This window comes from Oreochromis niloticus, linkage group LG7, assembly GCF_001858045.2.
Source record: "Oreochromis niloticus isolate F11D_XX linkage group LG7, O_niloticus_UMD_NMBU, whole genome shotgun sequence".
Lineage (NCBI taxonomy): Eukaryota > Metazoa > Chordata > Actinopteri > Cichliformes > Cichlidae > Oreochromis > Oreochromis niloticus.
In genome coordinates this window covers 5,029,579-5,046,804 of record NC_031972.2, presented here as the reverse complement: position 1 = coordinate 5,046,804, position 17,226 = coordinate 5,029,579, and the positions used below count along the sequence as shown (strand labels likewise).

The 17,226-nt window shown below is 48.6% G+C and overlaps 1 protein-coding gene across 1 annotated transcript; it reads left to right on the top strand.

The window, feature by feature from the left end:
- The first annotated feature begins 13,240 nt into the window (after positions 1-13,240).
- LOC109203011 (uncharacterized) lies at positions 13,241-15,941 on the top strand. Its single transcript, XM_025908674.1, has 2 exons — positions 13,241-15,729; positions 15,804-15,941. Exon 1 carries the CDS (start codon positions 13,920-13,922, stop codon positions 15,069-15,071), a length of 1,152 nt encoding a protein of 383 aa, XP_025764459.1. The 5' UTR covers positions 13,241-13,919; the 3' UTR covers positions 15,072-15,729; positions 15,804-15,941.
- Positions 15,942-17,226: the final 1,285 nt, after the last annotated feature.

Genomic DNA, 17,226 nt, shown 5'->3' with positions numbered 1-17,226 from the left:
GGACTCCGTTAGGGTGGTGTCTGAGAGGCAGATGTTTTCCAAGATAAAGATACTGTTAGATAATACCTCCCACCCACTCTATGACATGAGATGCTGGCTAGTCACAGGAGCATGTTCAGTGAGTGACTGAGCTGACCAAAAAGCACCACTGACCGACAGAAGAAATCATTCCTGCCTGTGGCCATCTCCCTGTACAACTCCTCCATCTAACACACTGTAAACACTGCAATAGCTACACCCTTTTTACACACGCTCTTTTCTACTCTGTAATATTCTTGTCAATCTTCTTGATATTTATTTATAATCACCTCTGTTAATCCTTGATATTTAGAACTGAGTGATCTGTATATATTAGTGCTATTACTTAAATGTGTAAAATCTGTAACATAATGTTACATAATGTTTGGAGTTTAGTCTGTTACTGTTACTATTTTTACCATTTTTTTTTTTTTACCATTTCTTCTTGGAGCAACTGTAACCCACATAATTTCCTTAGGGATTAATAAAGTATTCTGATTCTGATTGTTTCAGGATGACCTGCCATTATCCAATGACACATCTGCTTACCTGTATCTTTTGCTCGTTTCTCCTCCTCTTCTTTTCTCATTTTTCTAAACTGAGCACCTGATGGCTTTGACCTTTTCTTGTCCATCTTCCATTGGTTTTAATTTTGCACTCCAGTATGAACACCCATCCCCCAACTCGAGGATCACCACAACATAACCTAATAGACCTATACCTTAGTTCACAGATTCACTTTGTCTAGGGTTTATTTCTGGGATTTCACACAACCCAGGATTCAAATCATGAATACATAATGGGCTTGGATTTACAACATTATGAATGAAATGTGCTCTATTTGGAAGCAGCAGGGCTCTCCTCCCCTTTCGATGGGTTGTGTGTGAGACTTTAAATCATCAAATTGTAAATTATAAATTTCAAATTGTTATTGATCCCTTTACCCCTAGTCCTAAGGTGTATATTTATTTTCTTACTCTTCTTATATTTATTGTTTGTTTACTTGCACCGCAGTAGCTGCAGCCTCGTCGTCTACTGGACTGTATGTAGCGTAGATGACAATAAAGTTTACTTTGACTTCAGCAGCGAGCAGGCACACCGAGGGCTCTCGCTCATTTTTCCCGTATAGAATTTCGAAAAAACATCGGTGCAAATTATAAGTCTGTATCATTATGTCTGGTGTTTTCGTGTTTGTTGGTTTGTTTTTATTTTGTTTTATTTTGCGAGTTGGTTATTAGAAGCTGCTCCAGCCAGCCAGAGAATCGTCCGCCGCTCCGCCCTCTCCTCCCTGTGCCGCAAGCAGCAGGCTTTTTTTTACCGATGCCCGTGATGCCACCCCGGGCAACCGCCCTTGTAGCCCGTATCAAAAACCGCTACTGACTGTGACTAATTTACAGTAAAGCACTGTTTCAAACTAGTGCACAGTGGTTGTATGTTTATGGTCATTGTTAGGTTGCATAAAGTGTAGCATAGATGAATTAAAATTAATTAATTGAGTTTTATCTTTAGCTTTACCAGTTAGTATAAACATTTAATAAATGTTTTATAGTCCATGGCTCGTTGAAAACGCTGATATTTTGGGGATCTGCCGGTAAGCACTCACCTGCACACGCGTCCGTATATAAATAAAAGTCGCACACAACATCACTAGCCAATAAAAGCAGCACGGGGTGCATAACGAGCGTGAACTCGTTTTTATTTACTGTTCTTGTTTGTCGGTGACCACACACTGTTAAAAAAAATCCTAGAAAAACAGTAATATTCCTGCAGCTGGGGCGCCAAAATAATACCAGAAAATAACAGAAAATAACTTTCTCATAAAAATACGGTTATTTTCAGTAATGACAATATAGTTGGTTGCCCTAATTTTACATGGGATTCTGCCTTTTTCAGGTGCTTTTAAACATTAAATCAGGAACATGGTGTGGCGAGCTCAGACAAGGAGGAGACAGAGGTTTCGTTTGGTCTTGCTTCCTGTGAGCTAGCCAGGGAGCACAGCTGTTTATTAGCCTTCAGCTGAAGAGCACACACAGCTAACACCAATGCTCGGCGCAGCAACAACAACAACAACAACACAAAAATGGCGCTCTCTCACCCGGAAAAAACACACAGGTCGTGTCCAAATTCATGGGCTGCATCCTTCTGAGGACCCGGCCTTCGCGGTCTACGTGGGCCGGGTCCTCAGAAGGTCGGGTAGGCCGGAAGTAAACAGCCGTGGAATTGGACGGTCTAGCCTTCTGATTAGCGTCACCGCTGTCTCGGTGGAGTTTAATAAACTCGGCCGTCTGCTCCTTGCTATCTAAAATATAACAGGACACTGGCGTAAATTCTCGACCATCTCACACTTCTGTTTAATCAGTTTTCTGTTTGACGTTTATTCAGCTGTGTGAAAACCACCCGGGGGATTAATAAAGTTTTATTTTATCTAATCTAATCTAATAATTTTAATCTCAGCCAAACCGATTTACTCACAAACAAATAAAACACTGAAAAAAGCCAAACAATAGCATTTTTAGGTTGTCTAAGTGACTTATATATTACGCTTAACCTGAGTAGCGAAAGTCCGCGGTGATCTGAAAATGATGTGCCGGGAGTTGTGCCGTTCTCGGCGGCTTCAGTGACCCTCGAGCTCTTGGCTAGCTATCGAGCTGGTGGGTAACAGACGTCTCCGAAAACGTCGAACCACTATTGCAAATATGCGATATCTTGATAAACCGAGCAGATATTTGAAGTTTACACACCCACATTCTCGCCTGAAAATATGTTAAAAGTTTATTTTGTGACCGAGAAAGAGTAATAAGAATAATTTTAAAACTTAGTAGCGGCCGCCATTGCCGGAAACTGGAGTTTGGCTGGGCATTTGTCGGCTGCATTCGGAGGAGTCTATGAATTTGGACAGCCTTCGGCGCGTCGCTGTGACGTAATCGGTCTACAAATGCGTCCTCAGGAGCATGCAGCCCATGAATTTGGACACGACCACAGTCTCCGAGAGAGCGTCACCTGTCACCATGGCAACATGGCAACATGACAACAAAACATAACTGTCAGAACAAACCCGAACAGCCCTGGCCCTCTACATAGCCCCCACCTAAGGGGTCAGTCGTCCCCGACAACCCCATTACCCCACACAAAGTCCTGCAAATGTCCAGGTGTCTTCTTCTGGTGCACCGGCCGATCTCGACCGGCGGGGGAAAGTCACTCGAATCAGAACATGGGGTGCCACCAGCATCCCCTGCCCCGGCGTCTGCTGTAGCGAGCTATCGGTACGGTGAGAGCCTGTCCTGGTGCAACACCACCATGCGCCCCGGGCCCGGCATGCGGATACGGTACACCACTTCTGTTAGCCGCTCCACGACCTCCGCCGGCCCTTGCCAGTGACTGCAGAGTTTGGGGGACACTCCTTTCTTGCGAACCCAAACCTTGTCGCCAGGCACGAAACACCCCCCCCCCCGGCACTTGGTCGCGGGTGTAGTCATGAACTACCTGCGGCCGCTCCCTCAGCCTCCTGTAGTAGTCCATCTCTGGCCCACCGTCAATCTCCGGCTCAGGGGGGGGGGACCCGAACACCAGATCCACAAGCGTCCGGAGCTCCCGCCCAAACATCAAAGCGGCAGGTGTGCACTGGCTGGACTCCTGGACCGCAGTCCGATATGACCAAAGGACCAGGGGCAGATGCCGGTCCCAATCCCACTGGTGACGGCTGGTGAGAATGGCAAGCTGGGTGGCCAGCGTGCGGTTAAAGCGCTCGACTAAGCCATCGCTTTGCAGGTGGAGCGGTGTGGTTCTCGTCTTCTCCACCCCCAGCCGCCGGCAGATCTCCCCGAAGACCTTCGATTCGAAGTTACGCCCCTGGTCACTGTGGAGCTCAGCCGGGACCCCAAAACGGGTGAACATCTCCACCACCAGCTTCTCCGCCGTCGTCGTTGCACTCTGGTCCGACACCGCGTAGGCCTCCGGCCACTTTGTGAAATAGTCCATAGCCACCAACACATACCGGTTCCCTGACTCCGTAACAGAGAAAGGCCCTAGGACGTCCACTCCCACTCGCTCCATCGGGGCCCCCACCAGGTACTGCTGAAGGGGGGCAGTGGAGTGTTGAGTCGGGCCCTTCTGTGCCGTGCAGGTGTCACAGAAGTGCACGTGAAGTTCCACATCCCGTCGACAGCCAGGCCAGTAGAACTGTCCCCTGAGGCGGCGGAGAGTTTTGGCATTCCCATAGTGGCCGGCCCCCACCAAGCCGTGGACAAGCTCGAGCACCTGCGACCGCAGCAACCGAGGTACCAACAGCTGCAGGAGATCTCTGCCCTGACCTGGGGCCCGCCATCTCTGGTACAGGAGGCCGTCGTGGGTCTCCAGGTTGTTGTACTGGGAGTAGTAGGCCTTCACTTCGGGTTCCTGTCCCGACACCCCCGTCCAGTCTGGGCGTTGCGCCGCCTCCAGCCAGGCCCCCACCTGAACCAACGTCGCGTCGGCCTCCTGCTCCCGCTTCAGCTGCTGCGTGGTCGATGGGAGCCATCCCCCTCCGCTGGCTGTGGCCTGAGCAGTAGCCACCCCCAGCGCCTCCTGGGCCCGCTCCTCCTGTCGCAGACAGTAGCAGCACTTGACGGCCATGCAGGGCCATCTGGAGAGGGCATCAGCGTTGCCATGCTGTCGACCTGCCCGATGCTGGATCTCGAAGTCGTAGCCCTGAAGGACCTCCAGCCAGCGGGCCACCTGACCTTCTGGGTGTTTGAAGTTCAGGAGCCAAGTCAGAGATGCATGGTCAGTGTGCAGGAGAAACCGGCAGCCGTGCAGGTATGGCCGGAAGTGCCGCACCGCTAGCACTACGGCCAGCAGCTCCCGCCGGGTCACGCAGTAGTTCCTCTCGGCTCGCCCCAGAGCATGGCTGAAGTATGCCACCACTCGTTCTCCGGCCTCGTCCTGCTGGGAAAGGACCACCCCGACTCCTACATTGCTGGCATCAGTGTCCACAATGAAAGGTTGCCGGGCGTCGGGGTAGGACAGGACTGGGGCTCTGGTGAGGGCCTCCTTCAGCTGTGCAAAAGCCGCAGCGCAGGCATCACCCCAGCCAAACGGCTGGCCCTTGTCAGTCAGGCGGTGGAGGGGGCTGGCTATCGTCGCGAACCCCTTGATGAACCGACGGTAGTAGGAGGCTAGGCCCAGGAAACTCCGCAGTTCTTTGACGTTCGAGGGAGTCGGCCAGTCCCGGACCACAGCCACCTTTGCGGGATCGGTGGTGATACCTTGAGCGCTGATCACATGGCCTAAGAACGTGGTCTCTCTCGCCAACAGCCGGCACTTCGCAGGGTTGAGCCGCAGCCCAGCTCGACGGATGGCACTGAAGACCTCACTCAGGTGAGACAGTGCACTGTCGAAGTCGCCACCGTGCACCAACAGGTCATCCAGGTACACAACACAGCGGCTACGAGGGATGTTCACGAGCACCCTCTCCATCAGCCTCTCAAACGTCGCTGGCGCATTGCAGAGCCCAAATGGCATGACCCTGAACTGCCACAGCCCCTGTCCAATGGTGAATGCAGTCTTAGGCCTTGCTTCGGGGGCTAGCTCCACCTGCCAGTAACTGCTTCGTAGGTCGAGGGAGCCGAACCAGCTGGAGCCGGTAACATAATCTAGGGCCTCGTCGATCCGTGGAAGCAGATACGAGTCCTTCTTGGTGACTGCACTGAGACGGCAAAAGTCCACGCAGAACCTCGGGCTGCCATCCTTCTTCCCCACCAGGACCACGGGTGCCACCCATGGGCTGTTGGACGGCTCGATCACCCCAGCCGCAGCCATCTCACGGATCTTTTCCTCCTCCACCTGCAGTTTGAGAGGGGCAGCCGGTGTGGGCGCAGACGGATGGGTTGAGCAGAGCCGGTGTCGATGGTGTGCTGGAACAGCGCCGTCTGCCTGCAGTCTTTGTCACTGGCGGCAAAGATGTCCACATTCTCATCCAGGAGGCACCTCAACCGCTGGCGCTGGTCAACGTTGAGACCTACGCTGCTGCGCTGCCACAGGTCACCAACAGCCTCGGTTGTCTCAGTTGAGGGAGATTTGTCGGGCTGAGAGGTGAGTATAGATGACCCGGAGCCACCGGCACCCGAAATCTGCTGAGCGGCAGCTGCCCGACGCCTGTCTCGTCTGGCTCTGGTCCCCTCCGCTCCCTGCTTTTGACCGCACTGGAGAGCAAGAGTCTCTGTGCCAAGAGTGATAGCCCGCTTTGCGGTGTCGACGCAGGCCCCCCAGTGGGTCAGCAGATCAAGGCTGATGATGCACTGGTCTTGAATGTCAGCAAGCCAGAAGTCGTGCACCAGCTCCAGATCCTTCACTCGGATCTGCAACGGTTTCTTCCCCCGCATATCAATTCTCTCCCACGTCACTGTCATCAGCTGGGTGTCGGTGGGCGACCAACCCTTCACCAATGGCCCGGACTTTCCAGGGAGCACGCCAGGTCGTATTAGGGAAATAGTAGACCCCGTGTCCACCAGGGCCTGGCATGGCTGGTCCTCAACACAGCAGCTCAGGTAGAGTCCCTTGAGGTGCCCGACTCGGCCCACCACAGTGCATTGTCCTTGGAGGGGGACAGGAAGCTGGAGCAGTGGTCCCCTCGCTACACCGCTCCCACCCCGTTTCCCTGAGGCTGCGTAGTTCTGGCCGTTGGGGCAGGTGCTGGGCAGTCACGCGCCACGTGGCCAGGCTCGTCGCACCGGTAACAGCGGTCGGTCGGTTGACGAGGATTTATTAAAGTGGCTTAGTGTTAATGTTGTGACTGAAAGTTGTGAACAGAGGTATTTTGTGCATGGCATATATATATATATATATTTGTAAGAGTTTCTCTTACAGGAAGAGAATATTTTAATGAATGGTGTAACTCTGAACTGAGGTTCTTTTCTCAGCAATGCGCACACAGCGAGCGACTACTCTCTATTGAATAACAAATAAAAGTGAAATGTCTCTAAATACAGCTTCATGTTAGTGTGTTAGATTAATGATGAGTGAAGCCAAAAGCAGAAAACCAATCTACAGCAGACAAACAGTATCTGAATGTCATGTCCTCATGAAATAGGGAAAACAAATCAGCGAAAACCTGACACAGGACCTGAGAGATGCATGTGGCCCTTCATCTACTGTTCACTGAAGCAACATCAGAAATGATCCTTTACAGGGGGTCTCTGCAAGTGGGGGGAAACTGGCAGAGGTGGAGGATGAACTCAACCTGGGTGTCTATTGTCTTATGTAGTCTGGGAGTTGACTGAATGTTGGGGTGGGTGTAGTTTTTCCTCTGCAGTGGGGTCGGGTGGGCCGCCCCATGTTCTGTGAGGCTTGGTGGTGCTGCTGCGGTGGGCCCTGGTCTGCATGTGCTCCTTCCAGGATGTGGAAGGCCCTCAGATCTGGGGTCTCTGACACCCAGGGCTCAGTCTGCTCTGGCGTAACCGGCTGCGGACAGAGCCTGCGGGCTCATCGCTGGGGCCCCCTGTGGCTTCTGCACCATGGCTGGTGGGTCGTGTAGGGCCGTGCAGAGATGTTTGAAGTGGCGGGTGCTCCAAGTTAAAAAGGGGCACATAGAACGAGGGCGAAAAACAACAACTCACTCATCAATAATCTAATATGGAATCACATCACACTATATCACTGTCGTCAAGCGGGGACAATGCAAAGCAAACGCAGCCCACGTTTTACCTGATGGGGTAAATGTTGCTGTTGAGGGGCTGTAGAGGGCAGGGCTGTGTTGATCTGAGAGTGTAGACGTTGAAAAGTCCACAGGAGAGATGGTATCTGATTAAACAAGTGTTATGAGATAATATTAAAATGCAAAGATTGGTGACAGCAGTTGGAACCATAAGGCAACAGATTAAATCCCTCTACATTCTCTCTAGTCTAGGCTACGTCTGTGACTCACTCTTTGCCTCTCTTCCTCCTTCCATCTCCTCATCACATCTGTCACTCTCCACTTGCTGTCTATCTGAGAACAAGGCACAATTTGCTATTGCATTAATCTATTATTATAATCACCACCACTTGTGCATTTATTAAAAGGACAGGTAATGTTTTGCCAGGCTGTTGCACACACAGCACACTTATTTGTTTCAATTTGTCAGTTGCTACAAGACAACTTACCAATGTGTACATAATAACCTAATACTCCCAACACGTTCTCATCCCAAAACGTAACATTTTACGCTCCCTCCCAGAGACCTCCCATCCCAAGGACCTCAGCAGCTACAGGCCGGTAGCCCTGACATCACATCTGATGAAGACCCTCGAGAGGTTGGTTCTAAACCATCTGTGCCCCCTGGTGAGGTCTTCATTGGATCCGCTGCAGTTTGCTTTACCAGTCTGGCATCGGGGTGGAGGACGCCATCATCTACCTCCTGCACCAAGCTCTGACTCACCTGGAGAAGCCTGGAAGCACTGTGAGGATCATGTTCTTTGATTTCTCCAGTGCTTTCAACACCATCCAGCCACGACTTCAGAGGGACAGGCTGGAGCTATCGGGAGTGGACCACCATATGTCCCAGTGGATACTGGACTACCTCACAGGGCTGTGTCTCTGATACACTGGCCTGCAGTACGGGGGCCCCACAGTGAACTGTGCTGGCACCGTTCCTCTTCACCCTCTACACTGCACACCATCAACTCCCCACGCTGCCACCAACAGAAGTTCTCTGATGACTCTGTCATAGTCGGCCTCATCACAGGTGAGGACGACTCAAAGTACAGACAGTGGACTCTGGACTTTGTGGACTGGTGCCAGCAGAACCACCTGCTGATCAACGCTGGGAAAACCAAGGAGTTGGTGGTGGACTTCTGGAGATGCAGACCCACCGCACTGACACCGGTGAACATCCAGGGAGTGGACATTGAGATAGTGGACTCTTATAGGTACCTGGGTGTTCACCTGAATAATAAACTGGACTGGAGCCACAACACTGATGCTCTTTACAGGAAGGGTCAGAGCAGACTCTACCTGCTAACTTTTGTGATCATGGGGGGGGGTTACAATGGGTGTTTGTGTAAACTGTGTGTAACAGAATAAAAGGCTGCAGGGGAAGCTAGTTCTTCGAAGTGGTCTGAGACCGAGGGCAGAAGGGCTGCTCTGAGATCCTTCCCGTGCTAGCATGTGAAAAACCGGTTGAGCTGTTCGTCTTGCTTCGTTAACGGGAATAAGTCTCTAAACCAGCGGGGCCTGTGGAAGCACAGACCCAACACCCCCTATGAATAATGGTGATATTTTCCTGTGTATGCTCAGTTAAACTACCCAGCCATTTAAGTCCCTCTGAACTGGAGAGGACTGGTTTCCTCTTGTGATCTTGCATCTGTGTATAGTCTTTATCTTTTCGTGCAAAAGAAACCATAACCAGTACAAAAGAGATTCAAAACAAGCATTTTATTTAGTAGAATAACCCACTAAGTTCCCATTGATCAAATAAACATTAAATCTGAATAGATGTTATCTCAAATATTTTGTTGTTTAGGGATGGGAATTGATAAGAATTTGGTAATTCCGATTCCTCGTGTTGATGCCAGGGGCTGCTACAGTTGTAGTTCATTTTGCATTGGGGTATCATAGCTGTGGGTTTCTGTCAAGTCGGTGGTGCTTCATGTGAATCCTGAATTCTTGTGTTGAGCTGTGACAGAGGGAGGGAGGGAGGGAGGGAGGGAGGGAGGGGAGAGAGAGAGATTCATGTGCACAATTTGCTTGCAAATCCCAACTTTGCTGGAAAATTGTGCATCCCCCTCCCTCCATCTCTACTCTTGTGAATTATCAAGCATCTGTGATGCAAAGCAGAGACCCCCATATTACCACCATCTCTTATAAATGATCTTATCTTGTGACATTAACAATGTCATCTGTGGCTCTTTTTTTTTAGAGGCAATTATGCCATGTAATGTCACATTTCCTGTAACTTTGCACTTCCTTACATTAAAACAGGGTGCTCAAATAGAAAGGTGGAAACTGTGATGGGCTGGGATAATAAGCTGGCCAAAGGAGGAGTCACTGCACCTAGTGCGTCGATTACCACTGGGACCACTGTTACCTTGTAATTGGAAGGTTGCCGGTTCGAGCCCTAGCTTGGACAGTCTAGGTCGTTGTGTCCTTGGGCAAGACACTTCACCTGTTGCCTACTGGTGGTGGTCAGAGGGCCCGGTGGTGCCAGTGTCCGGCAGCCTCGCCTCTGTCAGTGCGCCCCAGGGTGGCTGTGGCTACAATGTAGCTTGCCATCACCGGTGTGTGAATGCGTGTGTGAATGGGTGGATGACTGGATGTGTAAAGCGCTTTGGGGTCCTTAGGGACTAGTAAAGCGCTATACAAATACAGGCCATTTACCATTTACCTTCACCCTCCACATCTTCTCCAGCTCTTCTCTGAGCCCTTGGTATTTCTCAGGTTTCTCGTGTTCCTTCTTCCTGATGTTACTGTCATTCGGAACCGCTATATCTATCACTATGGCCATGTTCTTCTGTTTGTCTACCATCACTATGTCCGGTTGGTTAGCCACCACCATTTTGTCCGTCTGTATCTGGTCCCACAGGATCTTAGCTCGGTCATTCTCCACCACCCTTGGGGGTATCTCCCATTTTGACCTCAGGACTTCCAGGCCGTACTCGGCACAGATGTTCCTGTATACTATGCCGGCCACTTGGTTATGGCGTTCCATGTATGCCCTGCCTGCTAGCATCTTGCACCCTGCTGTTATGTGCTGGATTGTCTCAGGGGCATCTTTACACAGCCTGCACCTGGGGTCTTGCCTGGTGTGATAGACACCAGCCTCTGTTGTGCTCAGAGCTTGTTCCTGTACTGCCATGACTAGTGCCTCTGTGCTGTCTTTCAGTCCAGCTTTGTCCAGCCACTGGTAGTTTTTCTGGATGTCAGCCACCTTCTCCATCTGCCCATGGTACATACCGTGCAGGGGCCTGTCCTTCCATGATGGTGACTCCTCTTCCTCCTTTTTCTTGGTATTCTGCTACCTGAGGAATTCAATGAACATGCGGTCGGTTGGGGCCATCTTCCTCATGTATTCATGGATGTCTCATCCCGGACTGTGGTGCTGATGCTCACCAATCCCCGGCCTCCTTCCTTCCGCTAAGCATGCAGCATTACGGTGCTGGACTTGGAGTGAAACCCTCCACGCATGGTCAGGAGTTTCCTGGTCTTGATGTCAGTAGCTTGTATCTCCTCCTTTGGCCAACTTATTATCCCAGCAGGGTACCTGATCACGGGCAGGGCATAGGTGTTGATAGCCCGGATCTTGTTCTTACCGTTCAGCTGACTCCTCAGGAGTTCCTCAGCTGAACTGCAGTCTCAGTTGACTGCAGATTTCCCCAATTTTATAAACAGTACATTTGCATAATGACTGAAAATAGCACCACTGAAGGAACAATGGGCTGGGAGATCAGTTCCTTGATCAAGAAGTTTACATCCTAAAATAACCAGGCCTAGCAGAATTACACCTCATTGTGCCACCTTACTCGACAATATTTTCACTAACAATATGGAAAACAACATTGTGAGTGAATTATTAATTAATAACATCAGTGATCACCTACCAGTTTTTGCAGTTTATGACACCAGTTTATGACACTAATTACAAGAGAAATCAGCATGAGAAACAACTGAGATACAGACGTCTAAGGACAGAAGAAACTATGAATGCACTTAAGAATGATCTTGTTGTAAAGGCTCACCTTTCAGCACATTCACTTCACCAGATGCACCTTGGGCGTTTATCAATATGCGTACTTGTGCGTACTTGCGTTCTCGTGTACTCGTGATACGTCATCAGTCGGAGACCAAGTACTGTTCCAATTCGAAGTACGCATCACGCCGAGAACGCGAAAAAGTCCCGGATGTGTTCTCGATCCGCCCATTTTATCGAGCATGCATCGGTGTAGACTTGGGACAGCTATATATCCCAGAATGCATTTCGTCCAAAACTCAACAGCGGACTCCCGGCACATCGCCCCCCCCCCGCTCGCGGTCTTCTCACTACTCAGGTTAAAGAAACTCCAGCAGCTGTCTATAGTATTGAGTGTCCACTAGAATAGAAATAAAAGCGTTCTAACATCTCACCTGCTTGTTTTTATTAAGGTATGTACACGTATGTACATGTACACTATTTTTATTAATAGAGGTTTCACTACTGAGGTTAAAAATGATATATAAGTCACTTAGATCACTTCTAAATGTTAATGTTTGGTTTATTTCAGTGTTTTATTTGTTCCTGAGTAAACCGGTTTGGCTGTGATTACAGTTAAGCTTCATAACATGTTACTCACAGTTAAATTAGGAGGGGACGGCAGTAAAAACTCCGGACCTGTGACATCATCACGTACACTGGTGTTCCGACTGTACAAATCACGAGTCCGTGCTCGCGTACTTGAGAATTGAGAAACGGCCCACGAGTCCGTGCTCGCGTTCTCGGCGGGTACGTACTCTCGTGCGTTCTCGGCGAGTACGTACTCACCGAGCACGCGAGTACGTACTCGCGTACTTGGGCATTGATAAACGGCCCTTGTTTCTTTTCCTCACCTTTGATTGGGGGTGGTGCTTGGCCTTAATTGCACTCACCTGTCACTTGTTATATAAGGACTGCACTCACCTACCCCTCACTCTTTCTTCACTCCCACATGGGGCGGCAGCTGAGGTGAGTTTCTGTTTGAGTCTCCTGAGTTCGTGTATTATTTTTGAGTTACTTAAATCATACTTTATTTCCTTTCAGAGATAACAGTCCATGTGTGTCTTTCCTTTCGTTACCCATTATTCAATAAAACGACAAAACCTGTAAATGATTGACCGCTTATTCTCATTCTAATTGGATGAGCCCATGATGATGACTACTTAAACCCTGAACCTTCCTTCCTCCAAAACATGGTCCTCCGAGCTGGAGTAGTGTTAGCGTCATGGATTCACAGCAGCCATTGACTGAAGATTTGAGAAGTTCTAGTTGTGAAAGGCGACCTCCTACCCACCTGCAGTATGACGTTCAGTACCCTGGGAGTATAAGTGCTAGATGTGATACAGGGAGTCAAACAGAATGCCAGCATAGTGACCCAGACACACATGGGCTGCAGGATCCTGACGGAGAGTCAGAAAGACAACCAGAGACATCCCCTGCTCCTTTACCCACCAACCAAGATGAGGTGATGAGGGAACTCCTGGTGACAATGAGGGAGATTAGGCAACTCATGATTCAATTATCTCCTCCCCATTCTTGCAGTTCCTCCAGATCTTCAATTCACACTGTCTCATCTGATGAAAGCAAATCCTCTGTATGCGGTTTACAAGCCATTCCCCAAACGCATCAGCAACATGAGCAGTTCCCAGTGATTGATCCAGCAACATGTCAATCACCCTCTCAGCCCCCACAGGTTAGCCGTCACTCTGGTGCAGTTCCGGCTGCCAGCCCTCCTTTCCCTAATTCAACAATATTGGATGCTGCAGTTCCTTCAAGTGGTTTGCCTAGACCAGTTTTTCCTACACCAGATGAGACTCCTTTTAATTTCCTGGCCACACCACTGCAAGGTCCCAACCAGATTTCATGTGTTCAACCTGCTGTTCCTCTAGATGAAGACCCCGCTCAACCTCTCGTTTGCATTCCAGAACCAAGGCAGCACCCTCCTGTAAAGCTGCAACCAGCTACATCTGATGGTTTGCATGCACAAAAACCTTTGGTACCTGTTACTGCTAGCTCGGGTCACTCCTCTAGCATTAGAACACATGTATATAAGCTTGAGGGTCCTTCTTTCCCAGACCTTACCAGTGAAGATGAAATCCAGTATAGGCTGTTACGAATGGCCCTTACTAACCTTCTTGACCCTCATGAGACAGAGCAGGTGATGGTCGGACTCTGGATAACTTTGCTCTTCGTGTGCAAGCTTTAGTTGGTTTGCTTAGCACTATGGGTAATCAAGGACGGACAGAACTAAATTGTGGCTCCCATGTCGATCGCCTACTTGAAAAGTTGCCCGCAGAGCATTCCAGTCGCTTCAAACGGCACATTTACAGGGAACAAGGAGATATGATGTATGACTTACCTTTGTTCTCGTCCTGGTTGCAAATGGAATGCAAGTGTCAACCAAGAAAGGACAGTCGTGTTTCATCCTTTAACCAGCCACGACCTGCCCATAAGTACACCTCTCCACTCACAACAATATTACATGGGACAAATCCATCCGATCCTGTACAGGCAGCACAACCCATCATAATGACTAAGGCAAGATGTGCATATTGCTGCTCACCTGAACACCACATTAGCAAGTGCCCTGAGTTCATTAACAAGACAAAGGAAGAGAAAATAAACTGGATAAAGAGAAACAAACGGTGTTGGCGTTGTGCTAGAACTCATCAGGCTGCAAAGTGCGATCTGAGAAAAGACTGTGCTACCTGCATGAGAAGACATCTACAGATCCTGTGTGAGGTGAATCAGAGACCTAGAACTGAAGTTAATCCTGTAGTGAGGACACTGTACTTTGATAAACCTAGTGACTGTCCTAGTGTACTATTAAAAGTTGTGAAAGTGCTCCTGCATAATGGCAAAAGAACCCTGGAAACATATGCCGTACTTGATGATGGCTCCCAACGTACCATGCTTCTGACATCAGCAGCTCAGCATCTCTACCTAACTGGGAAAGCTGAAAAATTATCACTCAGAACTGTCCATCAAGAAGTTGAAACTATTCAAGGTTCTTCTGTAAGTTTCCAAATTTCTCCCATCGCACATCCAGAGAAAACTTACACAGTTAATAATGCCTTCGCTACAAATCACTTAGCACTTTCAGACCACACCTACCCCGTATCCTCTCTCCAACGGAGATACAAGCATCTCCAAGGTATCCCATTACCCTTTATTAACAAAGCAGCTCCACTACTGCTCATAGGCTCTGATCATACCCACCTTATTATACCTGTTGCACCAGTTAGACATGGACCATTTGGATCTCCTTCAGCAGTCAAAACCCGATTAGGATGGACACTCCAAGGTCCGATCACAGACTTCCAACCCCAGAGCAGTTCCGCACATGCCCAATGTTTGTTCACATCTTCCAGTTAAGGTTCAGAAGAACCGCTCCAGCACATCCTCGTGTCCGTTGATGGCTCTGAATTCATTCAGCCACCTCCTTACTCTACCATCAGCAGTACCTACGTCGTCACCGGCAGTGCCGCTATCACCAGTTCCACCGCCTGTGGCTGCCATTCCGCCAGTGGTCAGGGCACCGCCTGCTCCTGCATCACCTGGTCCTGCCCCTGCCAAGTCCCGTAAATTGCCCCCAGCACCTGCAAAACTGCCCGACGGTCTGCAGGTCTGGGCCTGCAGCTGCATCCCACGCGGTTGGCATTTGGACCTGCTTTGCCACCACCGCTGGCTACATGGTCAGCCCCCTGAACTGTCTGGCCTGCGTTGTCGACCTCCAGGTCGACCCCCAAACCTATATTAGACCTGTAGCATGTCTGATTCCTCTGCCCCCGCTTCGTGAAAAAGAGCATCTCTAATCATTTGAACATATTTCTCAGTAGAAATATGGGGGCGGCTGTTGTAAAGGCTCACCTTTCAGCACATTCACTTCACCAGATGCACCTTGTTTCTTTTCCTCACCTTTGATTGGGGGTGGTGCTTGGCCTTAATTGCACTCATCTGTCACTCGTTATATAAGGACTGCACTCACCTACCCCTCACTCTTTCTTCACTCCCACATGGGGCGGCAGCTGAGGTGAGTTTCTGTTTGAGTCTCCTGAGTTCGTGTATTATTTTGAGTTACTTAAATCATACTTTATTTCCTTTCAGAGATAACAGTCCATGTGTGTCTTTCCTTTCTTTACCCATTATTCAATAAAACGACAAAACCTGTAAATGACTGACCGCTTATTCTCATTCTAATCGGATGAGCCCATGATGATGACTACTTAAACCCTGAACCTTCCTTCCTCCAAAACAGATCTATTAAATCAGGACTTGTCACGGCGAGTAGAGTGAGCCATGTGGAAATATTAAAGGAGGATCCAGTCGCAGGCACTCGTGAAGGTGAGGTGGTTTATTGAACACAAAATGCAAATGGAGAAACGGCAAACGGGACTGAAGACTATTTAAACTGAGAACAACTAAATTACTGAACACAAACCAGGACCTGAACATGAAGGAGGATGAGCAGAGGTAAATGACGACGGATAGCAGGAAGAACACACAGAAGGAGCACGGTGGATACACAGACGGACCAGCAACTACAATGACAGAAAACACGACTTAAAGAGAGAAACACAGGGAGATTACACACAGGTGGGGGACACAGCTGGGAGTGATTAACGAGACGAGACAAGGGAGGTAAACTGAACACACTCACATGAGACGCAGACCTTCACAATAAAACAGGAAACAAGAAATCACTACACAAGGATGCAGACCAGACACAGAACTAAACCCACACAAAACATCAGAACACAAACCCTGTGAACAAAACCCCAAACCAGAACCACAGTAATATAATCTATCGTAAATAATCAAAACACCAGAGAACCCGAAAACACTCCATAATGCAAAACCCCCCCCAAAACATGATAAACTCAGAATGCTGGGTCGAACCGACCCAGAACTGCAACAGGACTTGGACAATGTTTACAAAGAAACTGATATTGATATTGCATACGGCATATTTTTAAGAATATTCATGGAATTTTACGATAAAAACTGTCCAACAATAAAATACAACAGAAAGCACAAATATTCAGATAGGCCATGGATCACTAAGGGTTTACAAAATGCATGTAAAAAGAAAAATACACTCTATAGGGAATTCCTAAAACAAAGAACAAAAGATGCTGAAAATAAATATAAAAAATACAATAATAAGTTGACCAATATTATACGTGTATGTAGAAAAGAGTATTATAGTAAAACATTGATCAACAATAAACATAATATGAAGGGAATATGGGATGTTTTAAATAGTGTCATTAAAAATAATTCTGGACAACAAAATTATCCTCAATATTTTAATGACAATGGCAATATTATGGAAAACACTGCTGATGTGGTCAACAGCTTTAATCGTTATTTTGTAAATATTGGACCAAATCTGGCAGAACAAATCCCTGAGTCACTACCATTAGTAGACTGTACTGAATACCTGATTGATAGGAACCCTACAGTAACTCAATGTTCCTCACAGCAGCGGAGGAAAAAGAAATAATTGACATTGTGCACGTGTAAATAT